Genomic DNA, 15,889 nt, shown 5'->3' with positions numbered 1-15,889 from the left:
CAGGGGGTACCGGTACAGAGTCAATGTGGAGGCTATATACAGGGGGTACCGGTACAGAGTCAATGTGGAGGCTATATACAGGGGGTACCGGTACAGAGTCAATGTGGAGGCTATATACAGGGTGTTACGGTACAGAGTCAATGTGGAGGCTATATACAGGGGGTACCGGTACAGAGTCAATGTGGAGGCTATATACAGGGGGTACCGGTACAGAGTCAATGTGGAGGCTATATACAGGGGGTACCGGTACAGAGTCAATGTGGAGGCTATATACAGGGTGTTACGGTACAGAGTCAATGTGGAGGCTATATACAGGGGGTACCGGTACAGAGTCAATGTGGAGGCTAGATACAGGGGGTACCGGTACAGAGTCAATGTGGAGGCTATATACAGGGGGTACCGGTACAGAGTCAATGTGGAGGCTATATACAGGGTGTTACGGTACAGAGTCAATGTGGAGGCTATATACAGGGTATTACGGTACAGAGTCAATGTGGAGGCTATATACAGGGTATTACGGTACAGAGTCAATGTGGAGGCTATATACAGGGTATTACGGTACAGAGTCAATGTGGAGGCTATATACAGGGTGTTACGGTACAGAGTCAATGTGGAGGCTATATACAGGGGGTACCGGTACAGAGTCAATGTGGAGGCTATATACAGGGGGTACTGGTACAGAGTCAATGTGGAGGCAATATACAGGGTGTTACGGTACAGAGTCAATGTGGAGGCTATATACAGGGGGTACCGGTACAGAGTCAATGTGGAGGCTATATACAGGGGGTACCGGTACAGAGTCAATGTGGAGGCTATATACAGGGGGTACCGGTACAGAGTCAATGTGGAGGCTATATACAGGGTATTACAGTACAGAGTCAATGTGGAGGCTATATACAGGGTATTACGGTACAGAGTCAATGTGGAGGCTATATACAGGGTGTTACGGTACAGAGTCAATGTGGAGGCTATATACAGGGGGTACCGGTACAGAGTCAATGTGGAGGCTATATACAGGGGGTACCGGTACAGAGTCAATGTGGAGGCTATATACAGGGGGTACCGGTACAGAGTCAATGTGGAGGCTATATACAGGGGGTACCGGTACAGAGTCTATGTGGAGGCTATATATAGGGGGTACCGGTACAGAGTCAATGTGGAGGCTATATACAGGGTGTTACGGTACAGAGTCCATGTGGAGGCTATATACAGGGGGTACCAGTACAGAGTCAATGTGGAGGCTATATACAGGGGGTACCGGTACAGAGTCAATGTGGAGGCTATATACAGGGTGTTACGGTACAGAGTCAATGTGGAGGCTATATACAGGGTATTACAGTACAGAGTCAATGTGGAGGCTATATACAGGGTATTACGGTACAGAGTCAATGTGGAGGCTATATACAGGGGGTACCGGTACAGAGTCAATGTGGAGGCTATATACAGGGGGTACCGGTACAGAGTCAATGTGGAGGCTATATACAGGGGGTACCGGTACAGAGTCAATGTGGAGGCTATATACAGCGGGTACCGGTACAGAGTCAATGTGGAGGCTATATACAGGGGGTACCGGTACAGAGTCAATGTGGAGGCTATATACAGGGGGTACCGGTACAGAGTCAATGTGGAGGCTATATACAGGGGGTACCGGTACAGAGTCAATGTGGAGGCTATATACAGGGTGTTACGGTACAGAGTCAATGTGGAGGCTATATACAGGGGGTACCGGTACAGAGTCAATGTGGAGGCTATATACAGGGGGTACCGGTACAGAGTCAATGTGGAGGCTATATACAGGGGGTACCGGTACAGAGTCAATGTGGAGGCTATATACAGGGGGTACCGGTACAGAGTCAATGTGGAGGCTATATACAGGGTGTTACGGTACAGAGTCAATGTGGAGGCTATATACAGGGGGTACCGGTACAGAGTCAATGTGGAGGCTATATACAGGGGGTACCGGTACAGAGTCAATGTGGAGGCTATATACAGGGGGTACCGGTACAGAGTCAATGTGGAGGCTATATACAGGGTGTTACGGTACAGAGTCAATGTGGAGGCTATATACAGGGGGTACCGGTACAGAGTCAATGTGTAGGCTAGATACAGGGGGTACCGGTACAGAGTCAATGTGGAGGCTATATACAGGGGGTACCGGTACAGAGTCAATGTGGAGGCTATATACAGGGTGTTACGGTACAGAGTCAATGTGGAGGCTATATACAGGGTATTACGGTACAGAGTCAATGTGGAGGCTATATACAGGGTATTACGGTACAGAGTCAATGTGGAGGCTATATACAGGGTATTACGGTACAGAGTCAATGTGGAGGCTATATACAGGGTGTTACGGTACAGAGTCAATGTGGAGGCTATATACAGGGGGTACCGGTACAGAGTCAATGTGGAGGCTATATACAGGGGGTACCGGTACAGAGTCAATGTGGAGGCTATATACAGGGGGTACTGGTACAGAGTCAATGTGGAGGCAATATACAGGGTGTTACGGTACAGAGTCAATGTGGAGGCTATATACAGGGGGTACCGGTACAGAGTCAATGTGGAGGCTATATACAGGGGGTACCGGTACAGAGTCAATGTGGAGGCTATATACAGGGGGTACCGGTACAGAGTCAATGTGGAGGCTATATACAGGGTATTACAGTACAGAGTCAATGTGGAGGCTATATACAGGGTATTACGGTACAGAGTCAATGTGGAGGCTATATACAGGGTGTTACGGTACAGAGTCAATGTGGAGGCTATATACAGGGGGTACCGGTACAGAGTCAATGTGGAGGCTATATACAGGGGGTACCGGTACAGAGTCAATGTGGAGGCTATATACAGGGGGTACCGGTACAGAGTCAATGTGGAGGCTATATACAGGGGGTACCGGTACAGAGTCAATGTGGAGGCTATATATAGGGGGTACCGGTACAGAGTCAATGTGGAGGCTATATACAGGGTGTTACGGTACAGAGTCCATGTGGAGGCTATATACAGGGGGTACCAGTACAGAGTCAATGTGGAGGCTATATACAGGGGGTACCGGTACAGAGTCAATGTGGAGGCTATATACAGGGTGTTACGGTACAGAGTCAATGTGGAGGCTATATACAGGGGGTACCGGTACAGAGTCAATGTGGAGGCTAGATACAGGGGGTACCGGTACAGAGTCAATGTGGAGGCTATATACAGGGGGTACCGGTACAGAGTCAATGTGGAGGCTATATACAGGGTGTTACGGTACAGAGTCAATGTGGAGGCTATCTACAGGGTATTACGGTACAGAGTCAATGTGGAGGCTATATAAAGGGTATTACGGTACAGAGTCAATGTGGAGGCTATATACAGGGTATTACGGTACAGAGTCAATGTGGAGGCTATATACAGGGTGTTACGGTACAGAGTCAATGTGGAGGCTATATACAGGGGGTACCGGTACAGAGTCAATGTGGAGGCTATATACAGGGGGTACCGGTACAGAGTCAATGTGGAGGCTATATACAGGGGGTACTGGTACAGAGTCAATGTGGAGGCAATATACAGGGTGTTACGGTACAGAGTCAATGTGGAGGCTATATACAGGGGGTACCGGTACAGAGTCAATGTGGAGGCTATATACAGGGGGTACCGGTACAGAGTCAATGTGGAGGCTATATACAGGGGGTACCGGTACAGAGTCAATGTGGAGGCTATATACAGGGTATTACAGTACAGAGTCAATGTGGAGGCTATATACAGGGTATTACGGTACAGAGTCAATGTGGAGGCTATTTACAGGGTGTTACGGTACAGAGTCAATGTGGAGGCTATATACAGGGGGTACCGGTACAGAGTCAATGTGGAGGCTATATACAGGGGGTACCGGTACAGAGTCAATGTGGAGGCTATATACAGCGGGGACCGGTACAGAGTCAATGTGGAGGCTATATACAGGGGGTACCGGTACAGAGTCAATGTGGAGGCTATATACAGGGGGTACCGGTACAGAGTCAATGTGGAGGCTATATACAGCGGGTACCGGTACAGAGTCAATGTGGAGGCTATATACAGGGGGTACCGGTACAGAGTCAATGTGGAGGCTATATACAGGGGGTACCGGTACAGAGTCAATGTGGAGGCTATATACAGGGGGTACCGGTACAGAGTCAATGTGGAGGCTATATACAGGGTGTTACGGTACAGAGTCAATGTGGAGGCTATATACAGGGGGTACCGGTACAGAGTCAATGTGGAGGCTATATACAGGGGGTACCGGTACAGAGTCAATGTGGAGGCTATATACAGGGGGTACCGGTACAGAGTCAATGTGGAGGCTATATACAGGGGGTACCGGTACAGAGTCAATGTGGAGGCTATATACAGGGGGTACCGGTACAGAGTCAATGTGGAGGCTATATACAGGGTGTTACGGTACAGAGTCAATGTGGAGGCTATATACAGGGGGTACCGGTACAGAGTCAATGTGGAGGCTATATACAGGGGGTACCGGTACAGAGTCAATGTGGAGGCTATATACAGGGGGTACCGGTACAGAGTCAATGTGGAGGCTATATACAGGGTGTTACGGTACAGAGTCAATGTGGAGGCTAGATACAGGGGGTACCGGTACAGAGTCAATGTGGAGGCTAGATACAGGGGGTACCGGTACAGAGTCAATGTGGAGGCTATATACAGGGTGTACCGGTACAGAGTCAATGTGGAGGCTATATACAGGGTGTTACGGTACAGAGTCAATGTGGAGGCTATATACAGGGTATTACGGTACAGAGTCAATGTGGAGGCTATATACAGGGTATTACGGTACAGAGTCAATGTGGAGGCTATATACAGGGTGTTACGGTACAGAGTCAATGTGGAGGCTATATACAGGGGGTACCGGTACAGAGTCAATGTGGAGGCTATATACAGGGGGTACCGGTACAGAGTCAATGTGGAGGCTATATACAGGGGGTACTGGTACAGAGTCAATGTGGAGGCAATATACAGGGTGTTACGGTACAGAGTCAATGTGGAGGCTATATACAGGGGGTACCGGTACAGAGTCAATGTGGAGGCTATATACAGGGTATTACAGTACAGAGTCAATGTGGAGGCTATATACAGGGTATTACGGTACAGAGTCAATGTGGAGGCTATATACAGGGTGTTACGGTACAGAGTCAATGTGGAGGCTATATACAGGGGGTACCGGTACAGAGTCAATGTGGAGGCTATATACAGGGGGTACCGGTACAGAGTCAATGTGGAGGCTATATACAGCGGGTACCGGTACAGAGTCAATGTGGAGGCTATATACAGGGTATTACGGTACAGAGTCAATGTGGAGGCTATATACAGGGTATTACGGTACAGAGTCAATGTGGAGGCTATATACAGGGTGTTACGGTACAGAGTCAATGTGGAGGCTATATACAGGGGGTACCGGTACAGAGTCAATGTGGAGGCTAGATACAGGGGGTACCGGTACAGAGTCAATGTGGAGGCTATATACAGGGGGTACCGGTACAGAGTCAATGTGGAGGCTATATACAGGGTGTTACGGTACAGAGTCAATGTGGAGGCTATATACAGGGGGTACCGGTACAGAGTCAATGTGGAGGCTATATACAGGGGGTACCGGTACAGAGTCAATGTGGAGGCTATATACAGGGGGTACTGGTACAGAGTCAATGTGGAGGCAATATACAGGGTGTTACGGTACAGAGTCAATGTGGAGGCTATATACAGGGGGTACCGGTACAGAGTCAATGTGGAGGCTATATACAGGGTATTACAGTACAGAGTCAATGTGGAGGCTATATACAGGGTATTACGGTACAGAGTCAATGTGGAGGCTATATACAGGGTGTTACGGTACAGAGTCAATGTGGAGGCTATATACAGGGGGTACCGGTACAGAGTCAATGTGGAGGCTATATACAGGGGGTACCGGTACAGAGTCAATGTGGAGGCTATATACAGCGGGTACCGGTACAGAGTCAATGTGGAGGCTATATACAGGGTATTACGGTACAGAGTCAATGTGGAGGCTATATACAGGGTATTACGGTACAGAGTCAATGTGGAGGCTATATACAGGGTGTTACGGTACAGAGTCAATGTGGAGGCTATATACAGGGGGTACCGGTACAGAGTCAATGTGGAGGCTAGATACAGGGGGTACCGGTACAGAGTCAATGTGGAGGCTATATACAGGGGGTACCGGTACAGAGTCAATGTGGAGGCTATATACAGGGTGTTACGGTACAGAGTCAATGTGGAGGCTATATACAGGGTATTACAGTACAGAGTCAATGTGGAGGCTATATACAGGGTATTACGGTACAGAGTCAATGTGGAGGCTATTTACAGGGTGTTACGGTACAGAGTCAATGTGGAGGCTATATACAGGGGGTACCGGTACAGAGTCAATGTGGAGGCTATATACAGGGGGTACCGGTACAGAGTCAATGTGGAGGCTATATACAGCGGGGACCGGTACAGAGTCAATGTGGAGGCTATATACAGGGGGTACCGGTACAGAGTCAATGTGGAGGCTATATACAGGGGGTACCGGTACAGAGTCAATGTGGAGGCTATATACAGCGGGTACCGGTACAGAGTCAATGTGGAGGCTATATACAGGGGGTACCGGTACAGAGTCAATGTGGAGGCTATATACAGGGGGTACCGGTACAGAGTCAATGTGGAGGCTATATACAGGGGGTACCGGTACAGAGTCAATGTGGAGGCTATATACAGGGTGTTACGGTACAGAGTCAATGTGGAGGCTATATACAGGGGGTACCGGTACAGAGTCAATGTGGAGGCTATATACAGGGGGTACCGGTACAGTCAATGTGGAGGCTATATACAGGGGGTACCGGTACAGAGTCAATGTGGAGGCTATATACAGGGGGTACCGGTACAGAGTCAATGTGGAGGCTATATACAGGGTGTTACGGTACAGAGTCAATGTGGAGGCTATATACAGGGGGTACCGGTACAGAGTCAATGTGGAGGCTAGATACAGGGGGTACCGGTACAGAGTCAATGTGGAGGCTATATACAGGGGGTACCGGTACAGAGTCAATGTGGAGGCTATATACAGGGGGTACCGGTACAGAGTCAATGTGGAGGCTATATACAGGGGGTACCGGTACAGAGTCAATGTGGAGGCTATATACAGGGTGTTACGGTACAGAGTCAATGTGGAGGCTATATACAGGGGGTACCGGTACAGAGTCAATGTGGAGGCTAGATACAGGGGGTACCGGTACAGAGTCAATGTGGAGGCTATATACAGGGGGTACCGGTACAGAGTCAATGTGGAGGCTATATACAGGGTGTTACGGTACAGAGTCAATGTGGAGGCTATATACAGGGTATTACGGTACAGAGTCAATGTGGAGGCTATATACAGGGTATTACGGTACAGAGTCAATGTGGAGGCTATATACAGGGTGTTACGGTACAGAGTCAATGTGGAGGCTATATACAGGGGGTACCGGTACAGAGTCAATGTGGAGGCTATATACAGGGGGTACCGGTACAGAGTCAATGTGGAGGCTATATACAGGGGGTACTGGTACAGAGTCAATGTGGAGGCAATATACAGGGTGTTACGGTACAGAGTCAATGTGGAGGCTATATACAGGGGGTACCGGTACAGAGTCAATGTGGAGGCTATATACAGGGTATTACAGTACAGAGTCAATGTGGAGGCTATATACAGGGTATTACGGTACAGAGTCAATGTGGAGGCTATATACAGGGTGTTACGGTACAGAGTCAATGTGGAGGCTATATACAGGGGGTACCGGTACAGAGTCAATGTGGAGGCTATATACAGCGGGTACCGGTACAGAGTAAATGTGGAGGCTATATACAGGGGGTACCGGTACAGAGTCAATGTGGAGGCTATATACAGGGGGTACCGGTACAGAGTCAATGTGGAGGCTATATACAGGGGGTACCGGTACAGAGTCAATGTGGAGGCTATATACAGGGGGTACCGGTACAGAGTCAATGTGGAGGCTATATACAGGTATTTGAAGAATCTCACTTTTTTGGTTACTACATGATTCCATATGTGTTAATATCATAGTTTTGATGTCTTCACTATTATAATAAATTAGCAGTGGGGAGGGGAGTGCTGAGGAGTATTTCTGGGGGTGTGCCCCTGCCCAGTCATGTGAAATCCATAGATTAGGGCCTAATGCATTCATTTCAATTGACTGATTTCCTTATATGAACTGTAACTCAGTAAAATCTTTGAAAATGTTGCCTGTTGCGTTTATATTTTTGTTCAGTATAATAAAGCCTAATATCACACAAGCCATTTTAGCATTTGAATGTTTAAGGTGCAGCGCAGATGTGCAAGATCAGGAACAGGCCGCCTACCTGGCATTGGTCAGCGTGTTGGGAACAGTGCTCAGATTGACTAGGCTACTGGAGCTGGGTGTAGTGCTCAGATTGACGAGGCTGCTGAAGCTGGGAACAGTTCTCAGATTGACTAGGCTACTGGAGCTGGGTGTAGTGCTCAGTTTGACTAGGCTACTGGAGCTGGGCACAGTGCTCAGATTGCCTAGGCTACTGATATTGCCTGGAGTTGTTCGGCATGCTTTAAATGACTTGTAGATCAATGACTGTCAACGTAGTTACACGCTTAGTGCGGTTTGAGGTTCACCGACCCAGGCACTTGTATTAAACATTTGAATCGGGGACCGATTTGTGAATCTTTACATCCCTAGACACAACCCGTCCTTATTAGCATGATTCCCTCCCTGTTACAACAGACACAACCAGTCCTCGTAATTCCCTCCCTGTTGCAACAGACACAACCCGTCCTTATTAGCATGATTCCCTCCCTGTTACAACAGACAACCAGTCCTCGTGATTCCCTCCCTGTTACAACAGACACAACCAGTCCTCGTGATTCCCTCCCTGTTACAACAGACACAACCAGTCCTCGTGATTCCCTCCCTGTTACAACAGACACAACCAGTCCTCGTGATTCCCTCCCTGTTGCAACAGACACAACCAGTCCACGTGATTCCCTCCCTGTTACAACAGACACAACCCGTCCTCGTGATTCCCTCCCTGTTGCAACAGATACAACCCTTCCATAACAGCAGTGATTTCCTGCCGGATAGACTGTGTCTCTGTTCTCCCTGCTCATGAACAGTGTCTTTGTAACCATATAAATAATGACCAGAAGGAAGGATACTGAAATGAATGGATTAACCAGGGCTCATTCTATGTGAAAGGTAGCCCAAGAAGTTCTCTTAAGGAGTCTACTGTTACTTCCTAAGGTCCAAGGACCTTATATGTTCTGTTCAGTGGTAGACTGGCTCTGGCAGACAAAACAAGACAAATTCTCCATCTAAACGTGAATGAATTCTCAATTGTGATACGATTCTAGAAACATAAAGCCCTTTAATTTTATATCACAAACAATTTCACAGGTGTAGACTAACAGAGAAAAGCTGACTTACGGGCCCTTCCCAACAATGCAGAGATGCAAAATATAAAAAATATAGAAAAAGTATAACGCGTAATAATAAAAGCAATAATTGGTGGTGAGTTGGTGGTTGAAGATGTCCCTCTAGTGGTGTGGGGGCTGTGCTTTGTGGGTGGGGTTATATCCTTCCTGTTTGGCCCTGTCCGGGGGTGTCCTCAGATGGGGCCATAGTGTCTCCTGACCCCTCCTGTCTCAGCCTCCAGTATTTATGCTGCAGTAGTTTATGTGTCGGGGGGCTAGGGTCAGTTTGTTATATCTGAAGTACATCTCCTGTCCTATTCGGTGTCCTGTGGGAATTTACGTGTGCTCTCTCTAATTCTCTTTTTCTCTCTTTCTTTCTCTCTCTCGGAGGACCTGAGCCCTAGGACCATGCCTCAGGACTACCTAACATGATGACTCCTTGCTGTCCCCAGTCCACCTGGCCGTGCTGCTGCTCCAGTTTCAACTGTTCTGCCTTATTATTATTGGACCATGCTGGTCATTTATGAACATTTGAACATCTTGGCCATGTTCTGTTATAATCTCCACCCGGCACAGCCAGAAGAGGACTGGCCACCCCACATAGCCTGGTTCCTCTCTAGGTTTCTTCCTAGGGAGTTTTTCCTAACCACCGTGCTTCTACACCTGCATTGCTTGCTGTTTGGGGTTTTAGGCTGGGTTTCTGTACAGCACTTTGAGATATCAGCTGATGTACGAAGGGCTATATAAATACATTTGATTTGATTTGATTTACAGGGGTATTGGGTAATAACATGGCTACCAGTACCGAGTCAATGTACAGGGGTAATAACATGGCTACCAGTACCAAGTCGGTGTACAGGGGTATGGGGTAATAACATGGCTACCAGTACCGAGTCAATGTACAGGGGTATGGGGTAATAACATGGCTACCAGTACCGAGTCAATGTACAGGGGTATGGGGTAATACCACCTTGCACACTCTTACCTGCATCTAGCTGATCTGGGGTGTAATCATTAGAACAAGTGTTTCTTTCCCTGTTTCAGAGGAGGATGGAAAATAGCTGTCCTCCGGCTACACTATGGTGCTACCCTAGAGAGTGCTCGAGGATACTATTTTTTTTGCTAACGATGTTTCCAAAACCGTACCGTAAGAAATGCATGTTCACATACAGACTGAGTGTCGGGCTCTTAACTAAAGTCCCCTGGGGAGAAGATACCTTCATCAATAGGCGCTCAAGGTAGTTAGCATCTATCAATGGGGAAAATGAATGGCATCATTTGCCTACAGTACGCTGGTTGACACATATACAGAGCTTGTTTGAATGTCCTTCACTTTACTATAATGACAAGAGGAACACATTTAGCAGCCTGTCTTTACACTATCCTGATTCCTGACCAAGCTGATGAAGGCCATTGTTCGGATAAGGGCTGAGCAGTACACCATATTTTAATATATACCAGTATTGATTCAAGAACTGGTTTCAGTTTTTACTTTACCTTCTATAACTGTATTTTAATGTTTGGTTTGTTAAATGTCATATGCAACTCCAGCGCAGTGAGTTTTTATAGTTTACTTCCGTTTGCTACTGGAGTCATTTCTCCCCCTCTCCTACTGCATGCTGCTAACCACACCAAGCCCTGCATCACTCAAGGAGAGAGCAGGTACTCGACCACAGAGTCACCAGCACTTTCTTGCCGTTCACTCCGCATGGTTAGATGGATGCAACAATGTCGGTGACCTGCTGCTTTCCACAAGCCTTCTAGAATCACACTTAGTTTGAGTATTTTACTGTCTCCAAACTACCGTCATCTAGTTTATTTTCTTAGCAAGGTGTTGGGAAAAATACATTGTGTTAATGCTAATCGCTAGTTAGCTGGCAAGCTAGCTTGCTAAATATACGTAGCTAGTTAGCTAATACGGCCTGGTACCAGTGCAGGTGCACTGATGCAGGTGCATAAGTGCAGGTGCACTTATGCAGGTGCATAAGATACTGTTGTACAAAAATGCTTATCAGAGAGGAATAGGTAAGCATGAATATGTTGGTTAGCTAGTTAGCTATATGACATAAGAAATCATGTAATGTAACATAATTAGGGTCACCTGGAAACACTGACCAACACTTTGGTTCCTACCGTAAAAAAATATTTCTCACTGGCTTATTCATTCGTTGTCAAACAACAATGTACTCAAGGTGCTTCTCCCACTACATTCCAAGTATAGAATTATAATCACTATATTTCCACGATTCCAACAATTCACCAATGAACTAGTCCTAGATGTGTTGCCCCTACCATGCTGCATGGTACAATGTGAAAATGAGTGCAGGAAATGCAGAAATGTATGAAAATGCAGAAAATAATTTTTGCTTCGAGCTGGATTGAACAGTATAAATGGAGAAAGGCCCATTGAAATCCCTATAATTGATGTGTGATCCTGCCTGGGGAAATTAGATACTCAGAAAGCATACCTAGAACATTATTCAAACACATAAAATACTGTCATACCGTCAAAAATATCATGAAATTATATTTGATACATATCGCCCTGCATAAAAATGTGATTTGACTGATGTTTAGCTGGATCAGGAACAGCTCCACAGGCATAAAACACTCCCCAGTATCTGTGCGTTACATGTGACCAGAGCGCATGTTCATTTTGTCCTGTCCACCCACACCAGACGCAATCAGGACACGCAGGTTGAAATATCAAAACCAACTATATTAATTTGGGGATAGGTTGAAACACATGAAACATTCATGGACATTTAGCTAGCTAGCTTGCTGTTGCTAGCTAATTTGTCTTGGGATATAAACATTGGGTTGTTATTTTACCTGAAATGCACAAGGTCCTCTACTCTGACAATTAATCCTCAGATAAAAGGGTAAACCAAGTTATTTTTTAGTAATCTCTCATCCTTCTTCTTCATCTTTGGACTTATATGGCGGTTGACAACCGACTTTAAGGTGCATCACCCCCACCACCTGGACTGGAGTGTGAACCTCAGTTAATCTTTCAATCACCCACGTGGGTATATGCTCCTCAAAACCAATGAGGAGATGGGAGAGGCGGGACTTTCAGTGCATCAAGCGTCACAATTAGAACCAAGTTCTATTTTAGCGCCTGGCTACGCAGACGCGCACAAGCAGGGTGGATGCAATGATTGAATAACATGCATGGGTAAATTTATTTTATGACGCGAGCGGTGTGGTCAGCATGTTAGAGATGTCGACGATGAGTATGACATGTCTGGTCTCTAATGCCGCATTCAGAACATTTGGGAACTCTGAAAAATACGAGGACAAATCATGACATCAGTGATCTTCAGGTCAGGAATTCAGAGCTCTAGAAAGAGGACAGAGTTGGATTTTTTCCCCAGTCGGGCTTGTTTTTTCCCCGAGTTCCCAGTTGTTTTGAACGTGGCGCAACGCAGAGGAAGCTTCAATTCAAAATCAATTGGACAGCTCTGCATGCATTATAATGTAGAAATACATGCGTTATTCACCAAATATAGAGTATCACTGAGCAACCATCTTAATTTAGTGCCCATTACGGTGGGTATGTACTTCCAAAAAAAGGTATAAATTAACCAAAAAAACAACAACCTATTTTGCACCTCCAATTGCTGCCAGACTTCACTCATTACTGCCACACAGGTCAGAAGTCTTCAACAGTCAGTTAAGAACAATTCTTATTTACAATGATGGCCTACCCCGGCCAAACCCGGACGACACTGGGCCAATTGCGTGCCACCCAATGGGACTCCCAAACATGGACGGATGTGGTACAGCCTGGATTCGAACCAGGGACTGTAGTGACGCCTCTTGAACTGAGATGCAGTGCCTTAGACTGCGCCACTCGGAAGCCCAAAATGTATACCTTTTTTGGAAGTACATACCAGCCGTAATGGGAGTAAATGAAGATAGTTGCTCAGCAAAACTCCAGCAGAGCTGTCTAATGGGAGTTTGAATCGGAACTTCGTGGGCGTCAGAGACCAGACACGTCATACACATTCAGCGTCGACATCTCTAGCTGCTTTCAAGACAACTAGAAACTCGGAAATAACAGAGGTCAAATCATGACGTCGGTAATCTTCAGGTTGGAATGTCATAGCTCTACAAAGATGCCCGAGTTTCCGACGTCACGTTCGAAACAAATTCTCAGTCGGAGTTCTTTTTTCCCCGAGTTCCCAGTTGTTTTAAACGCACTAAAATCGGAGATTTCTGAGTTCCCAGTTGTTTTGAACGCGGCATAACGCACAGATACTGTGGCAGCCAGAACCTCACTTCACAGCCATTAGGACAACTTTGATGATAGGGGATGAGTGGCTACTGTTGACAATAGAAAAAAATATAATTAAGCCACAACCTCTCGAGTCTACAGCTAGCTAGCTAACGTTAGCAATATTTACACATCAAAATCCTAAACAAAACCAGCAGTGTCGCTCAGGAATGACAACACTAGTTGTTGTTGTAGCTAGCTAGTATTGCAAACAATGGTTATCGAATTGCCTAGCTACTTTCTTGTGAAAGCCTACCTAGACTAACGAAACGTTAGCTGGGCTGTTTCAGATCAGAGCATCGCTCGATCTCCGGCTAGTAGCTAATCGATACAGTCCAAAACCATCATCACCCCAGAACGGCAACCTACTTTTCCCAGATGTAACGTAGCTAACAAATATTGTTTTATATTATGAAAATACTGATTCAACTGATGTCATAAATATCTCTGACAACAGTGATAATTATATTTAATCTTACCAGCTGCCTTCAAGAACTTCCTCCACTGCATCCGCCATTGCTGTGTTGACGTCAACGTCAAAATTGCCGTCCAGAAGAGCATGGAGAGGATTTGATTAATGCCCATTACCTTCCCAGGATGAACTTGGTTAGCGTTGGAACCGGGCTGCCACCGGGCAATGAGCCAGGGTCCCCGTTTTGGCAGGCAACGAAGTCGCCTCAAAACAAAAGTGATGTAAGTTAAGTATGTAGAGTAATGAGTAGGATTCTGTGTTTTCACATGTAAAAGTAATACGTGATAAGCATGCTTTATCTACCTTTATCAGACAATGAAAACAAAACTATATTTTAATGAAAATATATGTATGTTTCTGAGCGATGCATCATGCTGCGTTTTTGATAACATGACCCAGCAGCTCACTGTTCGATTTGGAAAGCGCTCCTCCCTCACCGCTTCTGATGATTCAGGCCATAGCCCGGTACACCACAGTTCAGCTTAATCGAATTCCCTCATTGTGTGGCGAAGGGTGAGAAGGCCACTTGTTGCCTCCCTTTCTCTCTAAAATTACTATAAATGCCTTTCTGTATTATAATTATGCTAAAATGTTACTTATATTCTACTGAGACATTTACTTTATGTTCATATTCGGGGCGGCAGGGTAGCCTAGTGGTTAGAGCGTTGGACTAGTAACCGGAAGGTTGCGAGTTCAAACCCCCGAGCTGACAAGGTACAAATCTGTCGTTCTGCCCCTGAACAGGCAGTTAACCCACTGTTCCCAGGCCGTCATTGAAAATAAGAATTTGTTCTTAACTGACTTGCCTGGTTAAATAAAGGTAAAATAAAAAAATAAAAAAAAATATTACATATTGTATTATTTCGTATGGTTGTTGCATTGTCAAGAAGGAACCTGCAAGTGAGCATTTCGTTGGATGGTGTACACCATGTGTATTTGGTGTTTTATAAGGATCCCCATTAGCTGTTGCAAAAGCAGCAGCTACTCTTCCTGGGGTTCACACAAAGCATGACATAATACAGAACATTAATAGACAAGAACAAAACTACGTCAATTTCAAAAAAATATATAGAAATACAAAAGGTCCTGTGCAGACAAAACATTCAGAAAAAACATGACTTTAAATGGACATACAAGTTATCTAGGTGAGATAGGGGAGGGGTCTTGTAAGGTGTTGTTTTATTGTTTGTTTTTTTAATGCTGATTTTGCTATTTGCTTGGGTAATTTGAGATAGAAGGGTTTTCCATGTAGCCATGGCTCTATGCAACACCATGCGTTGCCTTAAATTGGTTTTGGACCTGGGGACTGTGAAGAGATCCCTGGTGGCATGTCAGAACTATGTTATTTGATTATACAGATCATTTGGAATTTTCATTAAAGTAATATTTCTCATAAAACAAAAAAGTGATGCAGTCAATCTTTCTTCTACTTTAAACCAAGTGAGGCTGGAATGCATCTTTAACAGCGCCTCTTCAACCTCAGGAGGCTGAAGAAATGTAGCTTGTCACCTAAAACACTCACGAACATTTACAGATGCACAATCGAGAGCATCCTGTCGGGCTGTATCACCGCCTGGTACGGCAGCTGCTCCGCCCACAACCGCAGGGCTCTCCAGAGGGTAGTGAGGTCTGCACAACGCATCACCGGGGGCAAACTTACCTGCCC

The 15,889-nt window shown here is 46.0% G+C and overlaps 1 protein-coding gene across 1 annotated transcript in view; it reads right to left on the bottom strand.

The window, feature by feature from the left end:
- Positions 1-14,276, bottom strand: part of LOC139411717 (TBC1 domain family, member 23) — a 78,700-nt gene extending 64,424 nt beyond the window's left edge. The window contains exon 1 of the mRNA XM_071158431.1: positions 14,231-14,276. Coding sequence (XP_071014532.1) covers positions 14,231-14,268 — 38 coding nt within the window. The 5' untranslated portion in view covers positions 14,269-14,276. The remainder of the gene's footprint in view (positions 1-14,230) is intronic.
- Between the last annotated feature and the right edge of the window lie 1,613 nt (positions 14,277-15,889).

Source organism: Oncorhynchus clarkii, chromosome 1, assembly GCF_045791955.1.
Source record: "Oncorhynchus clarkii lewisi isolate Uvic-CL-2024 chromosome 1, UVic_Ocla_1.0, whole genome shotgun sequence".
NCBI classification, from domain to species: domain Eukaryota; kingdom Metazoa; phylum Chordata; class Actinopteri; order Salmoniformes; family Salmonidae; genus Oncorhynchus; species Oncorhynchus clarkii.
The sequence above is the reverse complement of the archived record's forward strand: the minus strand, read 5'-3'. Positions and strand labels throughout refer to the sequence as shown.